The sequence below is a fragment of the Saccopteryx leptura genome, chromosome 3 (assembly GCF_036850995.1).
Source record: "Saccopteryx leptura isolate mSacLep1 chromosome 3, mSacLep1_pri_phased_curated, whole genome shotgun sequence".
NCBI lineage: Eukaryota > Metazoa > Chordata > Mammalia > Chiroptera > Emballonuridae > Saccopteryx > Saccopteryx leptura.
This window is the reverse complement of record NC_089505.1, coordinates 102,281,518-102,299,470: the sequence shown is the minus strand read 5'-3', so window position 1 is coordinate 102,299,470 and position 17,953 is coordinate 102,281,518. Positions and strand designations below refer to the sequence as shown.

At 53.0% G+C, this 17,953-nt stretch overlaps 2 protein-coding genes across 3 annotated transcripts in view; one reads left to right on the top strand and one right to left on the bottom strand.

Moving 5' to 3' along the window:
- The window catches only part of PAQR7 (progestin and adipoQ receptor family member 7), a 373,180-nt gene that overhangs the window by 202,018 nt on the left and 153,209 nt on the right, over positions 1 to 17,953 (top strand). The gene's annotated exons all lie outside the window — the stretch shown is intronic.
- Positions 687 to 17,369, bottom strand: EXTL1 (exostosin like glycosyltransferase 1). Of its 2 annotated transcripts, XM_066375469.1 has the most exons (11): positions 15,742 to 17,369; positions 8,403 to 8,493; positions 7,992 to 8,099; positions 6,620 to 6,739; positions 5,703 to 5,835; positions 5,399 to 5,505; positions 4,469 to 4,558; positions 3,675 to 3,761; positions 3,169 to 3,329; positions 2,150 to 2,321; positions 687 to 1,993 (listed from the first exon to the last, which is right to left on the bottom strand). In XM_066375469.1, the coding sequence occupies exons 1-11, from the start codon at positions 16,509 to 16,511 to the stop codon at positions 1,811 to 1,813; spliced, it is 2,022 nt and encodes a 673-aa protein (XP_066231566.1). In that variant the 5' UTR covers positions 16,512 to 17,369; the 3' UTR covers positions 687 to 1,810. The 2 variants fall into 2 exon arrangements, with proteins under 2 accessions (XP_066231566.1, XP_066231567.1); XM_066375470.1 differs by lacking the exon at positions 7,992 to 8,099.

Genomic DNA, 17,953 nt, shown 5'->3' with positions numbered 1-17,953 from the left:
GCTGCAGCTGTGTGTTTCCTCACCCACCCTCCACTGTTCTTGATCCTGGGCCAGGCTGCCTCCCACCAGTTCCCCCTCCACCTCAAGAATCTAGCAGCCTCTGCCAGACTGGTGGTGTCCCAGTGGATAAAGCATTGACTTGGGACACTGAGATCCCAGGTTTGAAACCCCCTGGCTCACCAGCTTGAGTGCGGGATCATCAACATGATCCCATGGTTGGTGGCTTGAGCAAGGGGTCACTGGCCCTGCTAGAGACCCCTGACCCTCCAAGGCAGGTGTGAAAAGCAATCAGTGAACAACTAAAGTGCTGCAACTACGAGCAGATGTTTCTCATCTCTCTCCCGTCCTCTCTCTCTCCTGCTTAAAAAATATATATGAATCGAACAGCCTTCCAAAGGAGTGCCTTCTTGCATTCCCAGCTGTGACTGGCCCCAGGGAGGACCTGAGTCATCAAGGAGCCAGAGGTCAAGGTGGAAGGTGGGGATGGAAAGCCTTGGAGAGGCCTTGGGGACAGCATGTTCTGATCAGCCAGCTAGTCACGGGAGTTTCCAAAGCGGTGAGGCCTTCAAAGGACAACACCTGATACCCTGGACCTGGACTTGACCCACTACCCCCACCCCTCTAGATCCATCCGCCTCCCAGGTTCCCCCCCCCCCCCCCCCCCCGCCCCGCAGCTGCTGTAGGGTTATTTATAGCCTGAGCTTGAAGGGGCAAGGCCACGCACTTTATTTCGGAAGTGATAATTCCAGTTCCAGGTGGATGAACCCGGGAGAACCCAGGGTCTCCTCCCCCACTGCACTCTCACCTACAAGCCTTTTAGCTTCTGCTCCCACCCAGCCTACCTAGAAATGGCCCTACTTAGTCTCAAGTGTGTGAGCCAACGGGTGGGCTATTCTTCCAGGTATCCCCTCCCTCCCTGAGTTTTCAGACCTCAGGCTGCGCACCGCCGAGCCTCCTTGTTCCCAAGCTTGCTCTCCGACGGGATGAATTTAGAGAACATTCCCTTTCACAGAGGGAGAGGAGCGGCGCTGACCTCTAGTGGTCTAGGGTGGTAATGCAGGGCGACGGCCGAGCCTGAGCCGAGGGTCCGGGGCGGGGAAACTGGCTTTCCCAAGACTCGGCTCCATCGCTGAGACGCGAGGATTGCACCTGGCAACCCAGGCGTCAGCAGATGGCTGCCTTCCCTCCAGACTAAGAACTCTTGGGGATGGGGACGGAGTTTTGCTTTCTCACTTGTCCACACTCCTGCCACTGTCCTCACAGGGCCAGGCACACAGTTGATGTCTCTTCCATTTACCTGTTCGTCAAATATTCATAGCGCACCTGCCAGGCCAGGGAGAGGAGGATACGACCCTGCCCTCGCCGGGGCTCCTAGGCCAGTACTGGGGCCTGACGTACGCGGCAAGGCAGCATGAACAGAGCCGGGACTGCGGGAAACACCCGGCTGTGAAAACGCAGAGACCAAACCGATCCGGAGAAGGGATGGGAGTCAGGCAAGTCCCTGGAGGAGGAGAGGATTTCAAGGACAAGTAGAAGCAGCTCCGCAGAGGGGTCGGCACTAGCGCAGGAACCGAGACAAAGTGCACGGGGTGTACCTGGGACCAGTGCTGACTGCTGGGCTGGAGGGTAAGGTCCCGCCCCCTCCGGGCACTATGGCAATGATTGGACAACAGGGATCTGACGTGTTGGCCAACTGGGTGCCATGACTGGGTCTAGATGTTTCAGGGGAGGGGACATCTGAGCTGAGCCTCCTCCTCTAAGCAGATGCAGCTCCCGCAGAGTTAGGAAGAGGTCTCAGTGGCTCTCTCTTTTAGGGCTTCTCCAGGCTGCGATACTTCTTGCGCAGCACGGACACCGGGTCTTTGAAGAGCACTGGGTCCAGTCGGAGGCGAGAGGACACCAGGGGCATGTGGCCGAACCCTGCAGCCATCTGGTTGATGCAGCCACGCGATGCGGGCTGCGGCGCAGACATGGGCCCCCGAACCCCGGGCACCTAAGAGGGGGAGGAGAAATAGCGTCGGAGAGTTTTCTGCCCTTCTGAACCCAGCTTTCCCCCTCCTCCTGCAGCAGAAAGAATCCGGGTTAGCTGTGAGAGGGAACCATCCCTCCCTAACCCTCCTAGTACTGCCCAGTCCCCTTTCATCCTCACCTCTGGTGGTCTGGCTTCCTGATGCCGCTTCCCATAGGGCACCTTGATAGGGGGCAGCTTGGTGACTGCTGCTACTAGGAAGTTCATTAGGACGTCCACACAGGTGGGTGCATCATCTGCCAGGCCCCTCAGGGCCTTGGGCAGAGAGTGGGTGAAGAGGGTGTGGTAATACCTGGGCGAGGGGGGAAGACAGGGAGAGGCTGCAGCCAAGTTCACACCCACCCCACACCCCGGGGCTCCATTTTGACCTCACTCTCCCTTTGAACCCAATCCTCAAGCCTCTTGTGAGAGCCCTGCTCCCCTCTTTCAGCCCTGGCCACCTCAGAGAGCTCCCACCCCAAGTACTAACCACTCCACTATTCTGGACTCTTCAATGGTGTAGTCGGGTGCCCCCACCCCAGGCTCTGAGGAATGAGCTCAGAGCCAGATTGAGGAGGGAATCAGTCAGTTCCAAGGCCATAAAACATGGCAGCCAGCCCAAAGCCAGCTTCTGGAAGGATGTGGATTAGCCAGGCTGATGGCGCTCCCGGTGAGCCTTGCCTCACAGCCCTCCTCCTGGACAACCTGGGCCCCTGCAGACTCCAGGGGTATTCTTCACTCTACTGAGAATTTCCTGCAAGGGGTTCTGCATTTGGTTTAAACATGTTTGATTTAATCATGTTTAAGGAACCCATCTAAAGAGGCCCTCCAGAATGCAGTCCCTGCCCCAAGACTGGGGTGCTTGTGCAGTCCCTAGCTCATCACACACACACATTTTTTTTTTAAACTTACCAAAGTTTCTTTTATCATTTGATTATCACACCATGAGATGAATACATTTTACAGATGAGGAAACTGAACCTCAAGAGATGTGAGGAAACTTGCCCATCACAGAGTTGGGACATGGCAGATCTGGGCCTTGAACCAGGATCTCTGGGCTCTTAGGCTGACTGCTGAGTTCACTCCCATGCCACCCTGCTCCTGCTTTAAAGAGGGGGTCTGTGGCCCTCTGTTCCTGGTGCCAGGGCTACCATGTGTACCTATGGTAGAAGGCGGCTGAGGTGAGGGCCATGGAGAATTCGTTGACCCTCTCAGCAGTATAGCCCCAGCCGCCCTGCGCCTCATCCCAGAAGTGGCTCCACGTCCGGAAGCCCACCATCCGCTCTGGGAAGCTCCGCCACACCACAAAAGCGAAGTCCACCTAGGGAAATGTTTAAGTGACGTGTGAGGAGGGATCGTCCAGAGATACGGAGGCAAAGCCAGCCTGGCTGAGAGGACCCACAGAGAGGAGATAAGAGCATGAAAGTTTCCAGGGGATGCTTAGGGCAACTTTTACAGCTGGGAGTTGAAAATAATATTTTGAAAGAGTGTGGAAAGCTATTAGATTTCTAAGAAGGAGGCTGAATGGCTTACTGGGGTGGTTTCAAAGGCAGAAAGCTAGACCTCTTAACATCTGGCCCTCCCAGCTGTGCAAATCTGAGGGGCTGTCAGGGTACTGTGGCTCAGTCCCCACACACCCTGGGCTCCTCTTGGACCCAGTCCTCACCTCACTTGTGGAAAGACTGCTGTGGGCATCGAGGCTGAGGATGGCATCCGTGCTGATGGCGCTGTACGGGCAGAAGCGGTCACTGACCTGCAGAGGGAGGGGGGTGAGGGCAGCTCAGCTGTGGGCACCTCCCCAGGCTCCCACAGGGAGTATCTGAGGATCTGCCAAGCAAGAGTCCTGCAGGCCTGGTGGAAGCAGCAAGCCTGCCTGGAACTCGGATCCCAGGAATTCATTTTACCTCTCTGGAATTCAATTTCCCCTTTGGCCAAAATGGGCAGCTATTTCTAGGGGCCCTTCTGGTTTTGACATTTCAGGATCCCTCTCTTGTCTCATGCTTACCTCAACCTGGAAGAGGTTGTCAAACATCCTTCATTTGAAAGAAATGGGTCCAGGGGCGAAGGGACTAGCCCAGAACTACATGGCAAACAGGTGGCTCATACCATTTCAGGTTCATAGAAGACACCCTCTCTGGCCCAATTTGCGGTCATTTGTCCACGTTTCCTCAGGGTCACAGAGGAGCGCAGAGCTGCTACTCTGAAACATCCAAATTACTCCTTCTGCTTTCCCTCACCACCACCCCCCCCCCCAACCACTGTTCTCTGGAAGCACAATTCGCAAGGGTCAGTGATAGCAGAGGATCATTTCTCTTTTAGGCCTGTAGCCGAAACCTCCTGTCTGATTTCTTCGGGCCCAACATGAAGCCCAGCTTTGGCTCAGGCCTAAGTAAATGCCTCCTCAGTTCCCAGCTTTCCAGGGCTCAACCCACACCTTCCATGCCCCTGCCCATCCCTCACCTTCCTGTGCCCCTCGATGACTATCAAGGGCACTGCTGTCTCAGGCCACCTGGGTGGAGGTGACTTGTCATTGCTCCAAAGGACCAAAATCTAGGAGAAAAGGAGTTGTTACTGAAGTTGGAGCAGAAAGATCCCAGGAACCATCTATCTTGGGATGGAAGAAATATGGGTGAGCAGCTGTATAGTGAGTTTTGGAGAAGAGCTTAGTTGGAGCCAAGGTTCTTTCATTACTGCTCTGTTCTTGCCTCTGGGCTACTGGATGGCAAGAACTCCAGTGACATGGAGGTAGCTTCCTGTGGCATCAGAATTCAAGAGAGTGCTGGTAGTGGCAGCCCCTAGTCTGGGTCTCGACCCCATGTCCCATCCCCATCTGCTTTGAGAGATTCTCATTGTCTTCCTCCTGTCCCGTAATCATTCCCAGCCTAGCTCAAAGGTCTCGTTTCTGTGCCCTGGCTGAGCTCACTGCTTTCCCTTCTGGAGAGTCTGTCTGGCTTCTCTGGAAGTGGCATTTGACAAGTCTTTGTACTAGGAAGTGCTAACTGAATCTACATCCCAGGGCAGAACCCTTTCCTGCTTTTGCTCTGAATCCTCAGCATCAAGCTCTATGTCCTGGTGTTCAGAAAGTGACTGCTGGGTGAATGAATGAATGAATGAATGGACACAAGTTTATTTCTCCAGCTTTCCCAAGAGGCACCTGCTTTTTAGATAGAGTCATCAGTTTCCATGGGGAGACAAAGAAGGATGTGGGGAGAAAGTATAAGAAACTAAGGACTTAAGGAAGAAGGCAGCAAGGGCATTTGAAAGTCCTCTCTGTGGCTCCCCTCCCCCAAAATGGGTGGTTATCTTTGGAGTCTAGTTGTCTTCAAGGGCTCTGCCCTGTCATTTGCCCCCACCCCCCATCCCAGGACCCCAGCTAGCAAGGGGGCAGACCTGGGCACAGTGCTGGGAGTCTGCCACCGCTTGGATGAGCTTCAGGGGGGGCTGGCCTGGGGCCCCCACCCAGATCAGGGCGCTGAACCTGCCTGCAGGGCGAGAGCCTGGGGGAATGAGACACAGGCTATTAAGGTGGGAGAGGACAGAACTCCTTGGACAGTGACCTGGGTTGGGGACCCTGGAAGCCAGAAGAGATGTTGGGGATTTGGGGAGGGCATTGGTGGGGCTCTATGGTTGAGACTGGGAGGAACTTGGGGAGAGTTGCTGAGAGGACTTCAGGCTGTCCCATCCCAGGACATACCCAGCTGCAGGTGATAGAAGGGGAAGTCCAAGGGATTTGTGGAAAATGTGGGCAGGGCCAGGAGTGCCCCTGGGGGGCTGTTCCACAACAGCGAGGGACGAGCAGATACTCCAAGGATCCGGTCCTGAATAATCTGCAAAATGAGAGTGGGCTCTGGGCCTTACCCGTGGTGGCGCAGTGGATAAAGCCTCGACCTGGAAATGCTGAGGTCGCCGGTTCGAAACCCTGGACTTGCCTGGTCAAGGCACATATGGGAGTTGATGCTTCCAGCTCCTCCCCCCTTCTCTCTCTCTGTCTCTCCTCTCTCTCTCTCTCTCTCTGTCTCTCCCTCTCCTCTCTAAAAATGAGTAAATTAAAAAAAAAATGAGAGTGGGCTCTGCAGAGGGACTGACCAGGGTGGCAGTGGGCGGAGTCTGAGGAAGTGAGGACCTGGCCCAGTCCCTCACCTTCTCCTTCAGGCTATGGAAGGGGGTGGTAGCAGCTGCATCACCCCATCCCTGGGGACAGGAGGGTTCAGATACAGAAGTCCAGAGTAGGGGACACTCAGGAATGGTGTCCAGAGTTGGCAGATGTTGGCGAGTTTGCTGCCTCCCTCTCCTTCCTCACTCCTGACAGACATCACTAACTGCTCAGGATACTCTTTCCTGACCCAGAACCCCTCCCAACATAGCACCTGCTCAGCCAGTACCCGTAAACTGGAGTTGGTACATGCTTTGAAATCTATTTGCCACAGCTGTCCCTCTACAGATGGGAAACTGAGGCCAACATTGGTGAAGGAACTTATCCAGGAGCTCTAGTCTCAGACTCATCCCAGAAGCATCTTTAAGGGGGAAGCCCAAACAAGGCAGAGGAGGTGTCTGCAGAAGGGTGAGGCGGGGGCCAAACGCCAGGGCCCTTCCCCAGGCGAGTCCCTTTACCTCCAGAGCAGTATGGATGACCTTCTCCACCGAGGAGAAGTAGGTGTCCCACAGAAACTGGGTTTGCTGACGCAGGGCGAGGACCCGTGCGGGGGGCATCTCCTGCAGGGCAGCCAGGACCTAGGCCACAGAGGGGGAAGAAGAGAAGACATGGGGTTTTGTCACGCCCTGACTGACCCTAGAGTGGGGACAAGTTGGGGTTGAAAATCTGGGAACTGGAAGCCCTCTCTCCACGGGTCTCCGGAGTTAGCAGTCACCACCCTTGGCCAAGTCCCAGGTGACATAGCATCAAGAGCTCAGGGTGACAGTGAGCTGAGCTTAAATGCCATTCAGTAACTGTGTGACTGGGGACAAGCAACTTCCCCTCTCTGTTTGCTTCCTCACCTGTAAAGTGGGGGTAAAAATTATGCCTGCCGGCCCTGGCCGGTTGGCTCAGTAGTAGAGCGTCGGCCTGGCGTGCAGGAGTCCCGGGTTCGATTCCCAGTCAGGGCACACAGGAGACGTGCCCATTTGCTTCTCCACCCCTCCCCCTCTCCTTCCTCTCTGTCTCTCTCTTCCCCTCCCACAGCCGAAGCTCCATTGGAGCAAAGATGGCCCGGGCGCTGGGGATGGCTCTGTGGCCTCTGCCTCAGGCGCTAGAATGGCTCTGAATGCAGCAGAGCAATGCCCCAGAGGGGCAGAACATCGCCCCCTGGTGGGCATGCCGGGTGGATCCCGGTCGGGCGCATGCGGGAGTCTGTCTGACTGCCTCCCCATTTCCAGCTTCCGAAAAAAAAAAAATTATGCCTGCCTCGTGGGCTAGCCGTGAGGATTAGATCAGAGGACGCACGTTAAGTGCTCTGCACATTGTAGAGGCTTAATGAATGGATGCTGTTATGAACTCCCTACACCAGCCTCATTTCTCAGCAGATTTAAGGCTCACAAATACATTTTTTTGAGCCTGCAAAACTGGTTTCATCAGATGGAAAAGTCACTGTGTCTTTTCATTTGCCTCCCAAAGCCCCCTGGAGGCACTCCAATTTTGGACTGTGTGTGTGTGGGGGGGGAGGTTTCCCTTAAACTGGGTGTTTAGTCATGGACCAGCAGAGCTGGGCCCATGGAGATCACTTGGTCTAACTTATCCCATTGGACAGATGGGGAAACTGAGGCTGAAAGAGCACAAGACTTGCTCTCAGAATCCTCAGAAGTCAGCCTCCATCTGATCTTATGGAGTCCCAGAGACTTGGGGCTGGGGACAAAGTCATCAATATATTGATACTACATAGATGGGGACAGGAACGAGGAGGACTAAGACAAGCTTGAGGGCAGGAGTCTTGGGGTCCCTCCCATGTCCTAGGTCCAGTCCCCAGCCATGAGCAGGGCCCTCGGCTACCTGAAGTGGGAGCCTCTCGTCAGCTACAATGACCGCCTTGGTCCAGTCGATAACCTCGGAGAAGGGCAGCTCCCAGCGCGGACTGAGAAGCACAGGGATGCAGCCAGCCTGGGGGGCAGGGGTGTCACTGGGGAGCCCAGTCCCACCCTGCACACACGCACCCACCTCCCAGTTCCAAGTCAGCAGCTGCTGCTGTTGGGGGTAAGGAGCCAAGAGGAGAGCACAGTGGTTTCTGGGACTGTGGGTTGCTCTGCAAAGGGGGAGATGAGTGCGGCTGTAGGTCCACCTGAGTCCCCGAGGACAGGATAAAAGGCAGCTCACCACTCCTTCCCATTGGCCTGGGGCCCAGAGAACCCTGGCAGCTTAGGAGTGTGGGGGGACAGTGACCGGGGATGCCAAGTTGGGGTGTACCTGCAGGGCTTGGAGAAAGTGCAAGGCATCACCTCGGCGGCTGGGGATGAGGCAGAAGGTGGCATTGGGCAGCGTTGCCCCAGGGTGGGTCCTAAGGAGGCACAGGAGGCATCCAGCACACATGAGGCCTGAGACAGCCACCATTCACCCCCCGCCCACCGGCTCCCTCGATGATCCCCAGCCTCCACACCAACACTCCCAAATTCACAATGTTCCCATATGCTAACACTCATGCACAAGCACAGCTACACACTGATACACTCACACAAGCGCCAGCCTCACACTCACCCCTCACTCACGCCTGGGCTGGGAGGCAGGAGTTCTGGGTTCTGGCTCTGCCTGCGCCCTGGCTGGTCTTACACACCTCCCTTCTCTTCTCTGGGCCTCGGTTTCCTCACTTCCAAAACGAGAGGCGGTGGGACCTCTTTCCAAGGCCCAGTCTGACTCGGACACGCATGGCTTGCCCTCCTGCAGCTCTGCCACACGCAGACTCATGGCAGCCCTCACCTGAGCGGCCTCCGTGGCGTGCCCTCCCCCCATTCTGAGAGCCCAGGCCCATGAAAGGCTCTACTGTCATGCGGTGGGCTGGGCCCCCAGCCTGGAACCACACAGGAAGCTGCTGCTCAGAGGCCCCCTCGCCCACAGGACAGGCCTCCTCTGTTCCCCCTCCCCCCCACTCCAGGGCCACACTCAGGCTGTGTGTGTGGGGAAGGGGGGGTGGTCACAGCCTCCTCAGAGCCACTTCCCTGGGACTGCCCACCATGAGAAGTAGTGCCCATAACCTAGCTGCTTGGGGGGAACAGGGCAGCGGGCAGGCCTCTTGGGCTCACAGGCCTGCTCAGAGTAGGCCTGGTGAATAAGGCCCATAGGGTCCCAGGATCCTTCTCAGTGACAGCCTAACTGGTTCTGAGTCTGAACCTCCAAGGAGCAATCCTGGAGTCCTTAGTCTCTGGACCAACCTCCACTGAATGATGGGGAGACTGCGTCTCATACTCAAAGATGAGCTCAGGGTGCCCTGGCCAGATAGCTCGGCTGGTTAGAGCATCATCCCAAAGCGCAGAGGTTGCTGGCTCAATCCTTGGTCAGGGCACACACAGGAACAGATTGATGTTCCTCTGTCTTTCCCTCTCTCTCCTTTCCTTTCTCTAAAATAAAAAAATATTAAAATAAATAAATAAAGGATGAGCTCAGGGTCTCAGCGAGGGTTGGGTAGAGCTGGAACTAGAACCAAGGTGTGCTAACTCCGGATCCTGGGTTGTTTGAACCTGCTGCCAGGGGTCTCCCAGAGGACCCCTGCCTTCTTTCTCCAGTGCTCAGGTGTCCACCAGGTTTTACCTGGAAGAAGTCACAAGTTCAACAGAAGAACACCCTTCACCTCATTAAAAGGGGCAGCACCAGCCAGCTATAGCCCCTTCCCCCAGTAAAGCCTCAACGAACAGAAAATGCCTAAGGGGGCCTGACCTGTGGTGGCGCAGTGGATAAAGCGTCGACCTGGAAATGCTGAGGTCGCCGGTTCGAAACCCTGGGCTTGCCTGGTCAAGGCACATATGGGAGTTGATGCTTCCAGCTCCTCCCCCCCTTCTCTCTCTCTGTCTCTCTCTCCTCTCTCTCCCTCTCTCTCTCCTCTCTAAAAATGAATAAAAAAAAAAAAAAAAAAGAAAATGCCTAAGGGTAAGGCTTCAGAGAATCCAGAAGCAAAGAGCTTGCTGAATGAACCACACCCCTCCTCCCTCTAGCCTCCACTGTTCCCTCTCTTTGCATGTTCTTCTATCTCACCCCTCCCTGCCTTGCAGCCCGAGGAATCCTACTTGATCTTAATGTCTAAGCTCAAACATCAATTCCTCTAGGAAGCCTTTCTGAGATGGCTTTCTCTTCTCTGCTTCCGCAGCCCCTGTGTACACTGGAGCAGTCATGAGCCAGGCTAGCTTTATTAGCAGATACTCTGTTCCGGCACTGTTCTAAGTGCTTTGTATTCATTGCCTCATTCTCACAGCAACCCTATGAGATGGCAGGTATGTGCTGTTAGTGTCCCGTTTTACAGACGAGGAAACTGAGGCCTATAGAGGTCATATAGCTCTGAAGTACAGGAGCCAGGCAGGCAACTTGCACAGCCTCTCTCTGCTTAACAATGTGTGTCATAACCAGTGACTTGTCTGTGTCTCCTACAAGACCCAGTCACTTGAAGACAGGGCTGTACCTTACTCATCTCAGTATCTCCATTCAGGGCCTAGCAGAGAGCCTGGCAGAGAATGGGCACTCTGTGGGTGCTAAATGAATGAACTCTTGGTGTGCCATAGAGGCTAGACCCAGAACCAATGGACCCAATGTCTGAAAAGTCAGTTTCAACACAAGTTCTAATGATAGAGCTGGTTGTGAGTAGCCAGTGGGTGGCCTTAGTAGGTGGTGAGTCCACCATCAACAGAGGTAAACAAGCAGAGGCTAGATAAAGACACATGCACACACATGTGGGTGTGTGATTACATGTGTGTGTGCGATAGAAGGGCCATCATAGTAACTGCCATTGAAGTTTTAGGGTCCTGTGACCATGTAAGGTGCTTGTGAGGTACTCAGGACCTCACTGCTCAAGGCTGGAGTCAATGTGGCTCTACCTACTTTCATATGCCCTGGGCACTTTGACTATTATGGCTCCTCTGCCATAAGTAATTTATAAAAATTATACTTGATAACTGTTGATATAAAAAATTAACATAACTATTATGTATAAAACTATGCCTGACCAGGCAGTGGCGCAGTGGATACAGCGTCGGACTGGGATGCCGAGGACCCAGGTTCGAGACCCCGAGGTCGCCAGCTTGAATGCGGGCTCATGTGGTTTGAGCAAAAGCTCACCAGCTTGGACCCAAGGTCGCTGGCTCGAGCAAGGGGTTACTCTGCTGAAGGCCCGCGGTCAAGGCACATATGAGAAAGCAGTCAATGAACAACTAAGGTGTTGCAATGCGCAACGAAAAACTAATGATTGATGTTTCTCATCTCTTTCCGTTCCTGTCTGTCTGTCTCTGTCTATCTACTATCTACTATCTATCCCTCTCTCTGACTCTCTCTCTGTAAAAAAAAAATGTGTGTATGTATGTGTGTGTGTGTATATATATATATATATATATATATATATCTTTATTATATGCGGCTTAAGTGTCTGTTTGTCGCCGATAGCTTATTGGTTGCTTGCGTAACTGTACTAGCCAATGAGTTGAAGTTGCCACGGCATTCAAATAGTCCCGCCTTCTGGCATGCCACCTCACAAATTGAGGTTAAAGATTGGAGCAATTATTATGCTGTTAAGAAATCTTAACACCAGAAGGGGTCTTTGCAATGGTACAAGACTAGAGGTTCTCCAATTGAAAAATAATGTCATAATAGCTAAATCTTTGACTGGCTCCTCTAAAGGTGAAATACATGTCATTTCAAGATTTGATTTGGCTCCATCTCAAATAGGGTTGCCAGTTCAATTGAGACGTAGACAATTTCCTGTAAAACTTGCCTTTGCTATGACCATCAATAAGTCTCAGGGCCAAACGCTTAAGCGTGTTGGCATTTTTTTACCTGAGCCTGCATTTGGACACGGTCAACTTTATGTTGCCTGTTTAAGAGTTCGTGAAAGAACGGACATAAAATTAAAAATAATTGATGGTCCTCTGCAAGGCGAGCTTAAAAATGATGGAAAGATCTACACAAGAAATGTTGTGTACAAAGAGATCTTTGACATGTGAGTTAACATTTTATTATTTAAATCACCTTTATTTATTGAGCTAGCGGTGGCTCTTAAGAAATGTACCGCCAGTGGTTTCCTTCATTGCACTCTACTTTAAGCAATTAAGCAAGTAGAAGGGGGAAACCCCGTGGGGCAGTAAGCAAAAGGGCGTCCTTGCAGCCTGCCCTGGGTAATTCAGTTTGAATTAGCAGACACCTTTGCACAATCATTTTAATTACAATTTATAATATCTAGAACAGCGGTCATATCTTATGACCGCCGGGCTTTCTAGTATATATATATATATATATAATTACAATTTATAATATCTAGAACAGCGGTCATATCGTATGACCGCCGGGCTTTCTAGTATATATATATATATATATATACACACACTGCTTGCCTGACCGGGTGGTGGCGTAGTGGATAGAGCATCAAACTGGGATGCAGAGGACTCAGGTTTGAGACCCCGAGGTCACCAGTTTGAGCACGGACTCATCGGGTTTGAGCAAAACTCGCCAGCTTGGACCCAAGGTCACTGGCGTGAGCAAGGGGTTACTCGGTCTGCTGAAGGCCTGTGGTGAAGGCACATATGAGAAAGCAATCAATGAACAACTAAGGTGTCGCAACGAAAAACTGATGATTGATGCTTCTCATCTCTCTTTGTTCCTGCCTGTCTGTCCCTATCTATCCCTCTCTCTGACTCTCTCTCTGTCTCTGTAAATAAATAAATAAAAAATAAATAAAAATCTGCTGACAAAAAAAAAATCTGCTCACAAAAATTAGGGGATATTTCAAAATGAATATGAAGCTATAAAATATCCAATTTTTGTGAACAGTATATTTTCTTCTACCTACAAGTTCATTCTTTTCTCTTGCTTTTGAAAGAAATGAAAGCATTTTCATAGACCCCTAAAAGTGTCCTGGGCCTTAGGCACTGCAATCCCTGTGCCCAGTGGAGATGGGCCAAGGGACTTTCAAATGTGCATTGAATTTATGTAAATAAACAAACCCAAACTGGGGAGAGAATGTGTACATGTTGCTTGTACACACAGAGTACCTCAGAAAAGACACAAGAGACACTAGCAGCGGTGTTCAGTTCCAGGAAGGAAAACGGGAGGCTGGAGACCGGGTGGGAGGGAGTTATTACTGTAGACCCTTTTGTGCTTTTGGCATTTTGTACCATGTGAATAGATTCCCTATTCATACAAATAAATAACAATTTCAGTGGGTGGAGGCTTATTTCAAAGCAACAGGAAACTTCAACAAAGGTGGAAAAACATGGGCTTTGGAGCCAGAAGTGCAGGGTTTAACCCCATGCCAAGCGCCTGATCAGAAACGTGAGGGGGGCTGTGGTAAATCAAGGAGGTAGCCACCAAAGGCCCTTGGCCGGCTCCCTCCACCTCGCGGAGCCTCAGTTTCCTGTTCCCTGAAATGAGAACACTGATACCTCCCCTGAAGGCTGCACCAGAGGATTCAGTATGCCTTATGTAAGGGGGCTGGCACAGCACGTGGCCCAGAGCAACTTTCCCCAAATATTCTACTCTCCCTCCCCCTAGCTCCTGCCGCTCACTGACTGTGGGACAGGGCAGGGGCTGTGAATCGCTTCATTCTCTGGCCAGTGGTTGTTTATGCAGGCCACCTTCCAGGGCTGGCCCATGGCTGCAGGCCTCCCTCTCTCACTCTGTCTCTATACTATCTAGCTCGCTTGGGCAGCTACGTGGCATTTCAGGGAAACCGAGGCTCAAACTCCCCCAGAGATTCAAATCCTGTTACTTGTAGTGGGTTGAAGCCAAAGACAGAACAGAACTTCTTGACACTCCGAGGACAGTATTAGAGCCTGTTGGGCATCATACCTTGGAAATAAACTTATCAGAAATGCTCTTCAGAGGGTGGTCACACTGATTAGAAAACCTTCGCCAGTTCTGGACAATTTTGGATCCATCAGTAAACACGCAGTGGGCACCTGTCTACCGCATGCAGCTCTCTAGCTTTCAGTTTTTCAAAGAAGTTCAGGCTGCAATAGCTTTCAGATTCACCAATAACCAACTGCATTTAGCAGTAACTAAAGTAAGCTGAAGGAACTCTGTAAGAACAGCTAAGTGCCAAATCAGAAAAGTGACACGGGGCACAGTGGGTGGAGAACCTTTTCATCAAAGGTGAGCTCTGAGCTTGGGCGCCTGGGGGATCCTGACTTTTCAGATAATGCTGAGGATGCCGGCTAGGGATGGGTGGGGGCAACAAGGCTGTGGGAGCGGGGTGGGGGTGGGGGGGGCGGGGGATTCTGATCTTGTCCCTGGCTGCGGGGCTCCCTAAGGGAGGGAGAGGGATTCATTCCCTCAAGTGCCCTTTGGCTGAGAGAAGCCCCAGAAGCCCCAAGCAAAGGCAAAAAACCCAGCGAGGCCATGTGAAGACGTTCAGGCTGAGATAGGGAGGTGCCTGGGGGAGGGAGCAAGGGAAGGAGACCAGGGTGACAGATCTGCGTAGGAGATGGAGAGGGAACCTCTGCTTCAGGGGCCCATCCTGGATAACTGCAGAAGGGTTTTCATTTCCTGCCTGCCCAGCAGCCTTTGGATACCCTGCACCTGGGGGTATAGAGGGGTTAGGGTGCTTAGGCGTCACTTGCTCTATCACCTAAGGCCCTGATCGGCTTGCGAACCACGTGCGGCTCTTTGGCCCCTTGAGTGTGGATGGCTCTTCCACAAAATAACACGTGTAGGCACTACCTCGATAAAGAATGTACCTACTTATATAGTTTAAGTTTAAAAAAATTGGTTCTCAAAAGAATTTCAATCGTTATACTGTTGATATTTGGCTCCGTTGACTAATGAGTTTGCCGACTACTGATAAGGTATATCATCTCAACTAGCCCAGGTAGAGTGAAGTTTTCTAAACAAGCTCTCCATGTCCCATAGACCCTGGTGTCCCTTAAATGTAATCAGGATTCTCACTGGCAGGAAGTTCTGCTATAGGTCTGACCTAATTCATATTTACTGTAACCAAAGACTGTTTCCTTAAGAGGAAAATCCCCCAAACTAGACAAAGGAGCAGTTTCCATCCATGACTAATCTCCGTAGCTCTGAGGCATTTGATGGGGTTGATCATAAACTCTTCCTTAAAACTCAGAATTCTAATGCTGAAGGCTTTGGAGACAGGCAGTTCTGAGTTAAATGACTGGCTGTGCTCATTCTGGCTGGATGGCCTCAAATAAATTACTTACCCTCTCTGAGCTTCAGTGACTGCTACACAAACACTTAATGATAGCAATTAGGATTATCTTATAATCATTGTTTATGAAAGTGCTTAGCACAGACCAAACACTATAGAAACGTATGTTAAATGTTAAGGAAGGAGGGATTGGAATAAAAGAAAAAGAGTAAGAGTGAGTCATGTTTTGTTTTCGAAGATTCCCTAGGGAGAACTCCAAAACCTGCCTTGGACACTTCCTGCAGCAATTTACCATCTCAGTGGTGTTCCTGCTGTCTAACTTGACTCCTTCCTGCTGTAGCTGGTTGTCCCATCTCAATCCTGGTTCTCCCATCTCAATCCTGCCCTCTACACCAGCCTCTGGGCTTGCTCCCATGACAGACCCCTCCCATCCAGACCCCGAGAGAGAGGTCCACTTACTGCTCGGGTCCATGGTCCTGCTCACAGTGCCCCTCCCAGGGGCAGACAGAGGAGTTGGTGCCTAGTATGTGCCACCCGCTCCTCTCCTCTGCCAGAGCTAGCAGGGCCATCCCGGGGTGGGGGCTGTGCCGCTGCAGCCGGCCGGGAGCCCCACCTCGGAACGGGTGGGCTTCAGGAAGAAGCGGGAGGGCCACATCAAAGCCAGGCCGGAAGGTGTCCATTGTGGGGCTGGCCTCGGCCACCATCGCCTGTCCCAGCTGGACAGTCCAGGAGCAAGAGGCTGGATGGAGCCGGACGACCAGATGGTTCTTGCCCCCATTCCATTTCGGGGGCACCAGGCCGCACTCTCCAGCCGAGGCGTCCAGGCTGAACAGGTGCAGGCAGGCCTCGCTGGGGCTGGATGTGTGGTAGCGGGACCCCTCAATGGAAGCCAGGATCTGGTGCTGAGTCTCAGAGATGGGTCCAGACGCTGGGTACACGAACACCTTGAAGCTACCATCCCTGCACTTCGAAGTGTCAAAGCAAGCTCCCCAGTTGCAGCTGCCACTACGAGAGACTTGAGGAGGTTGAGGGGCATCTTCTGGGAGCTCCCCAGGTGGGGAGAAACTCTGCAGGAGCTCCACATCCAGCCAGCGGGGCCATCCTTGGGGGGCCCCTGCCCGAGGTCTGGTGGGCACTGCCAGGCGGAGAAGGGGAAAGATTCCCAGGAGGCCGAGGAGCCAGGAGGCCAACAGTGCCAGCCAGAGGGACTTCCTTCTCCATGACTGCATGTGGCCACCCACAGCCAGGCTGGTGGAAGCAGGAGGAGCAGGGGCCTGAGGGTGGGCCGCTGGAGCTGGGATCAACCTAGCTTAGCACCCTCGTTGTACAGATAGGAAGACTGAGGCTTATCAAGAGCAGGCTGCCTGCCTAAGGTCAAACAGCCTGTCCCCATCCAGGCACAAGGAAGCCAGATATGCCTTGGCTTTCTGGCCTTGCCTTCCTGAGGTCAGAACTCTGCTTCCTTGGCCTTTGGACAACCAAGCCAGCCTTTGCCCTCCCAGCAAGACACCCTGCCCTTGGGCACTATTCAGGCTGATGCAACCTCTGTCCAGACTGCTAGGCTGTGTCCTTCTATTCTCCTGGCTGAACCCTCTGACCTGGCCCTCAATGGAGAGTACTGTCTGCCAGGCCATGGGGGACCTGGCAGGGCTCCCACAAGGGGCGGCTTGGCCAGGGTGCAGGGCTGGAAGGAGCAGGAGTGGTCTCCCCAATCCTCTCCCTGTCTGAACAGCCCCAGGGCAACCCTGGCCACCCCTGTGCCCGCTGACAGGCACTCCTGGGCTAAAATTAGACCCTGCACCCTATGTGGGCTATCAGGGTCAGCTAAGGTCAAGGCCTGGGTGCAGCTGGTGCCCTCTGCTTAGGATGCCAGGAGGGCTCTGGGTCCTGGTAGTCTCCCAGCCGGCCGCTGTGTCCAGGTCAGACAGCTCGGCCCCTCCTCCTCCAGCCCCTAGAAGCTGGCCCTGCACCCTCCGGCTTGGAGCTATCACGGTGCAGAGGCCAGGGGCCCTGGACCAAGACCCTGCCCATGGCGCCCAATCCCTTCCGATGTGTCTTCTCCGTTCCCTCTCCAGGCAACATCTGGGCAGTCCAGATCTCTCTCCAAGTGGCAGCCTGGCTCCTCCCCTGCCGGCCCTGATTCGCTCCTGGCTGGGAGGCAGGGTCTCCACTTAACCCCTTCTGAGCCAGTTTTTTTTGATTGCTAAATAATAACTAGCAGGAACCACACCTTAGTTTGCACCGAGCTTTCACAACCTATCTGAATTCTCACATCAGCCTTTCAAGGCAGAGGCTTATCACTGTTGTTTTATACAGATGAGAAAAGTGAAGCTCAGAAAGGGGATGTCAATCTTTTAAGGAGACTCAGCTAAGTGTCAGAGTGGGGGATTTGTGAGCTTCCCACTGGTCACCCCAGCTGGGGGTCTGAGTACAGGAGTCTACAAATCAGAGGAGAGAATGTAAGTGAGGTGTTAAGCGGCTGGGTGAGAGTATTGGGTAATGTGCTCCCAACTATATATTTCCAGAACTGGTCCCTCTTCCTTCAGCCTTCCCCACCCCCACTCCGTCCCCAAATCTCATCCAGCTTCAGCATGTTGGGCCCACTCCTGGCACCTCTCACTCAGGTACACAAGTCAGCCCTTAACTGGAGCTCAGCAGGGAAGGTCTTGAT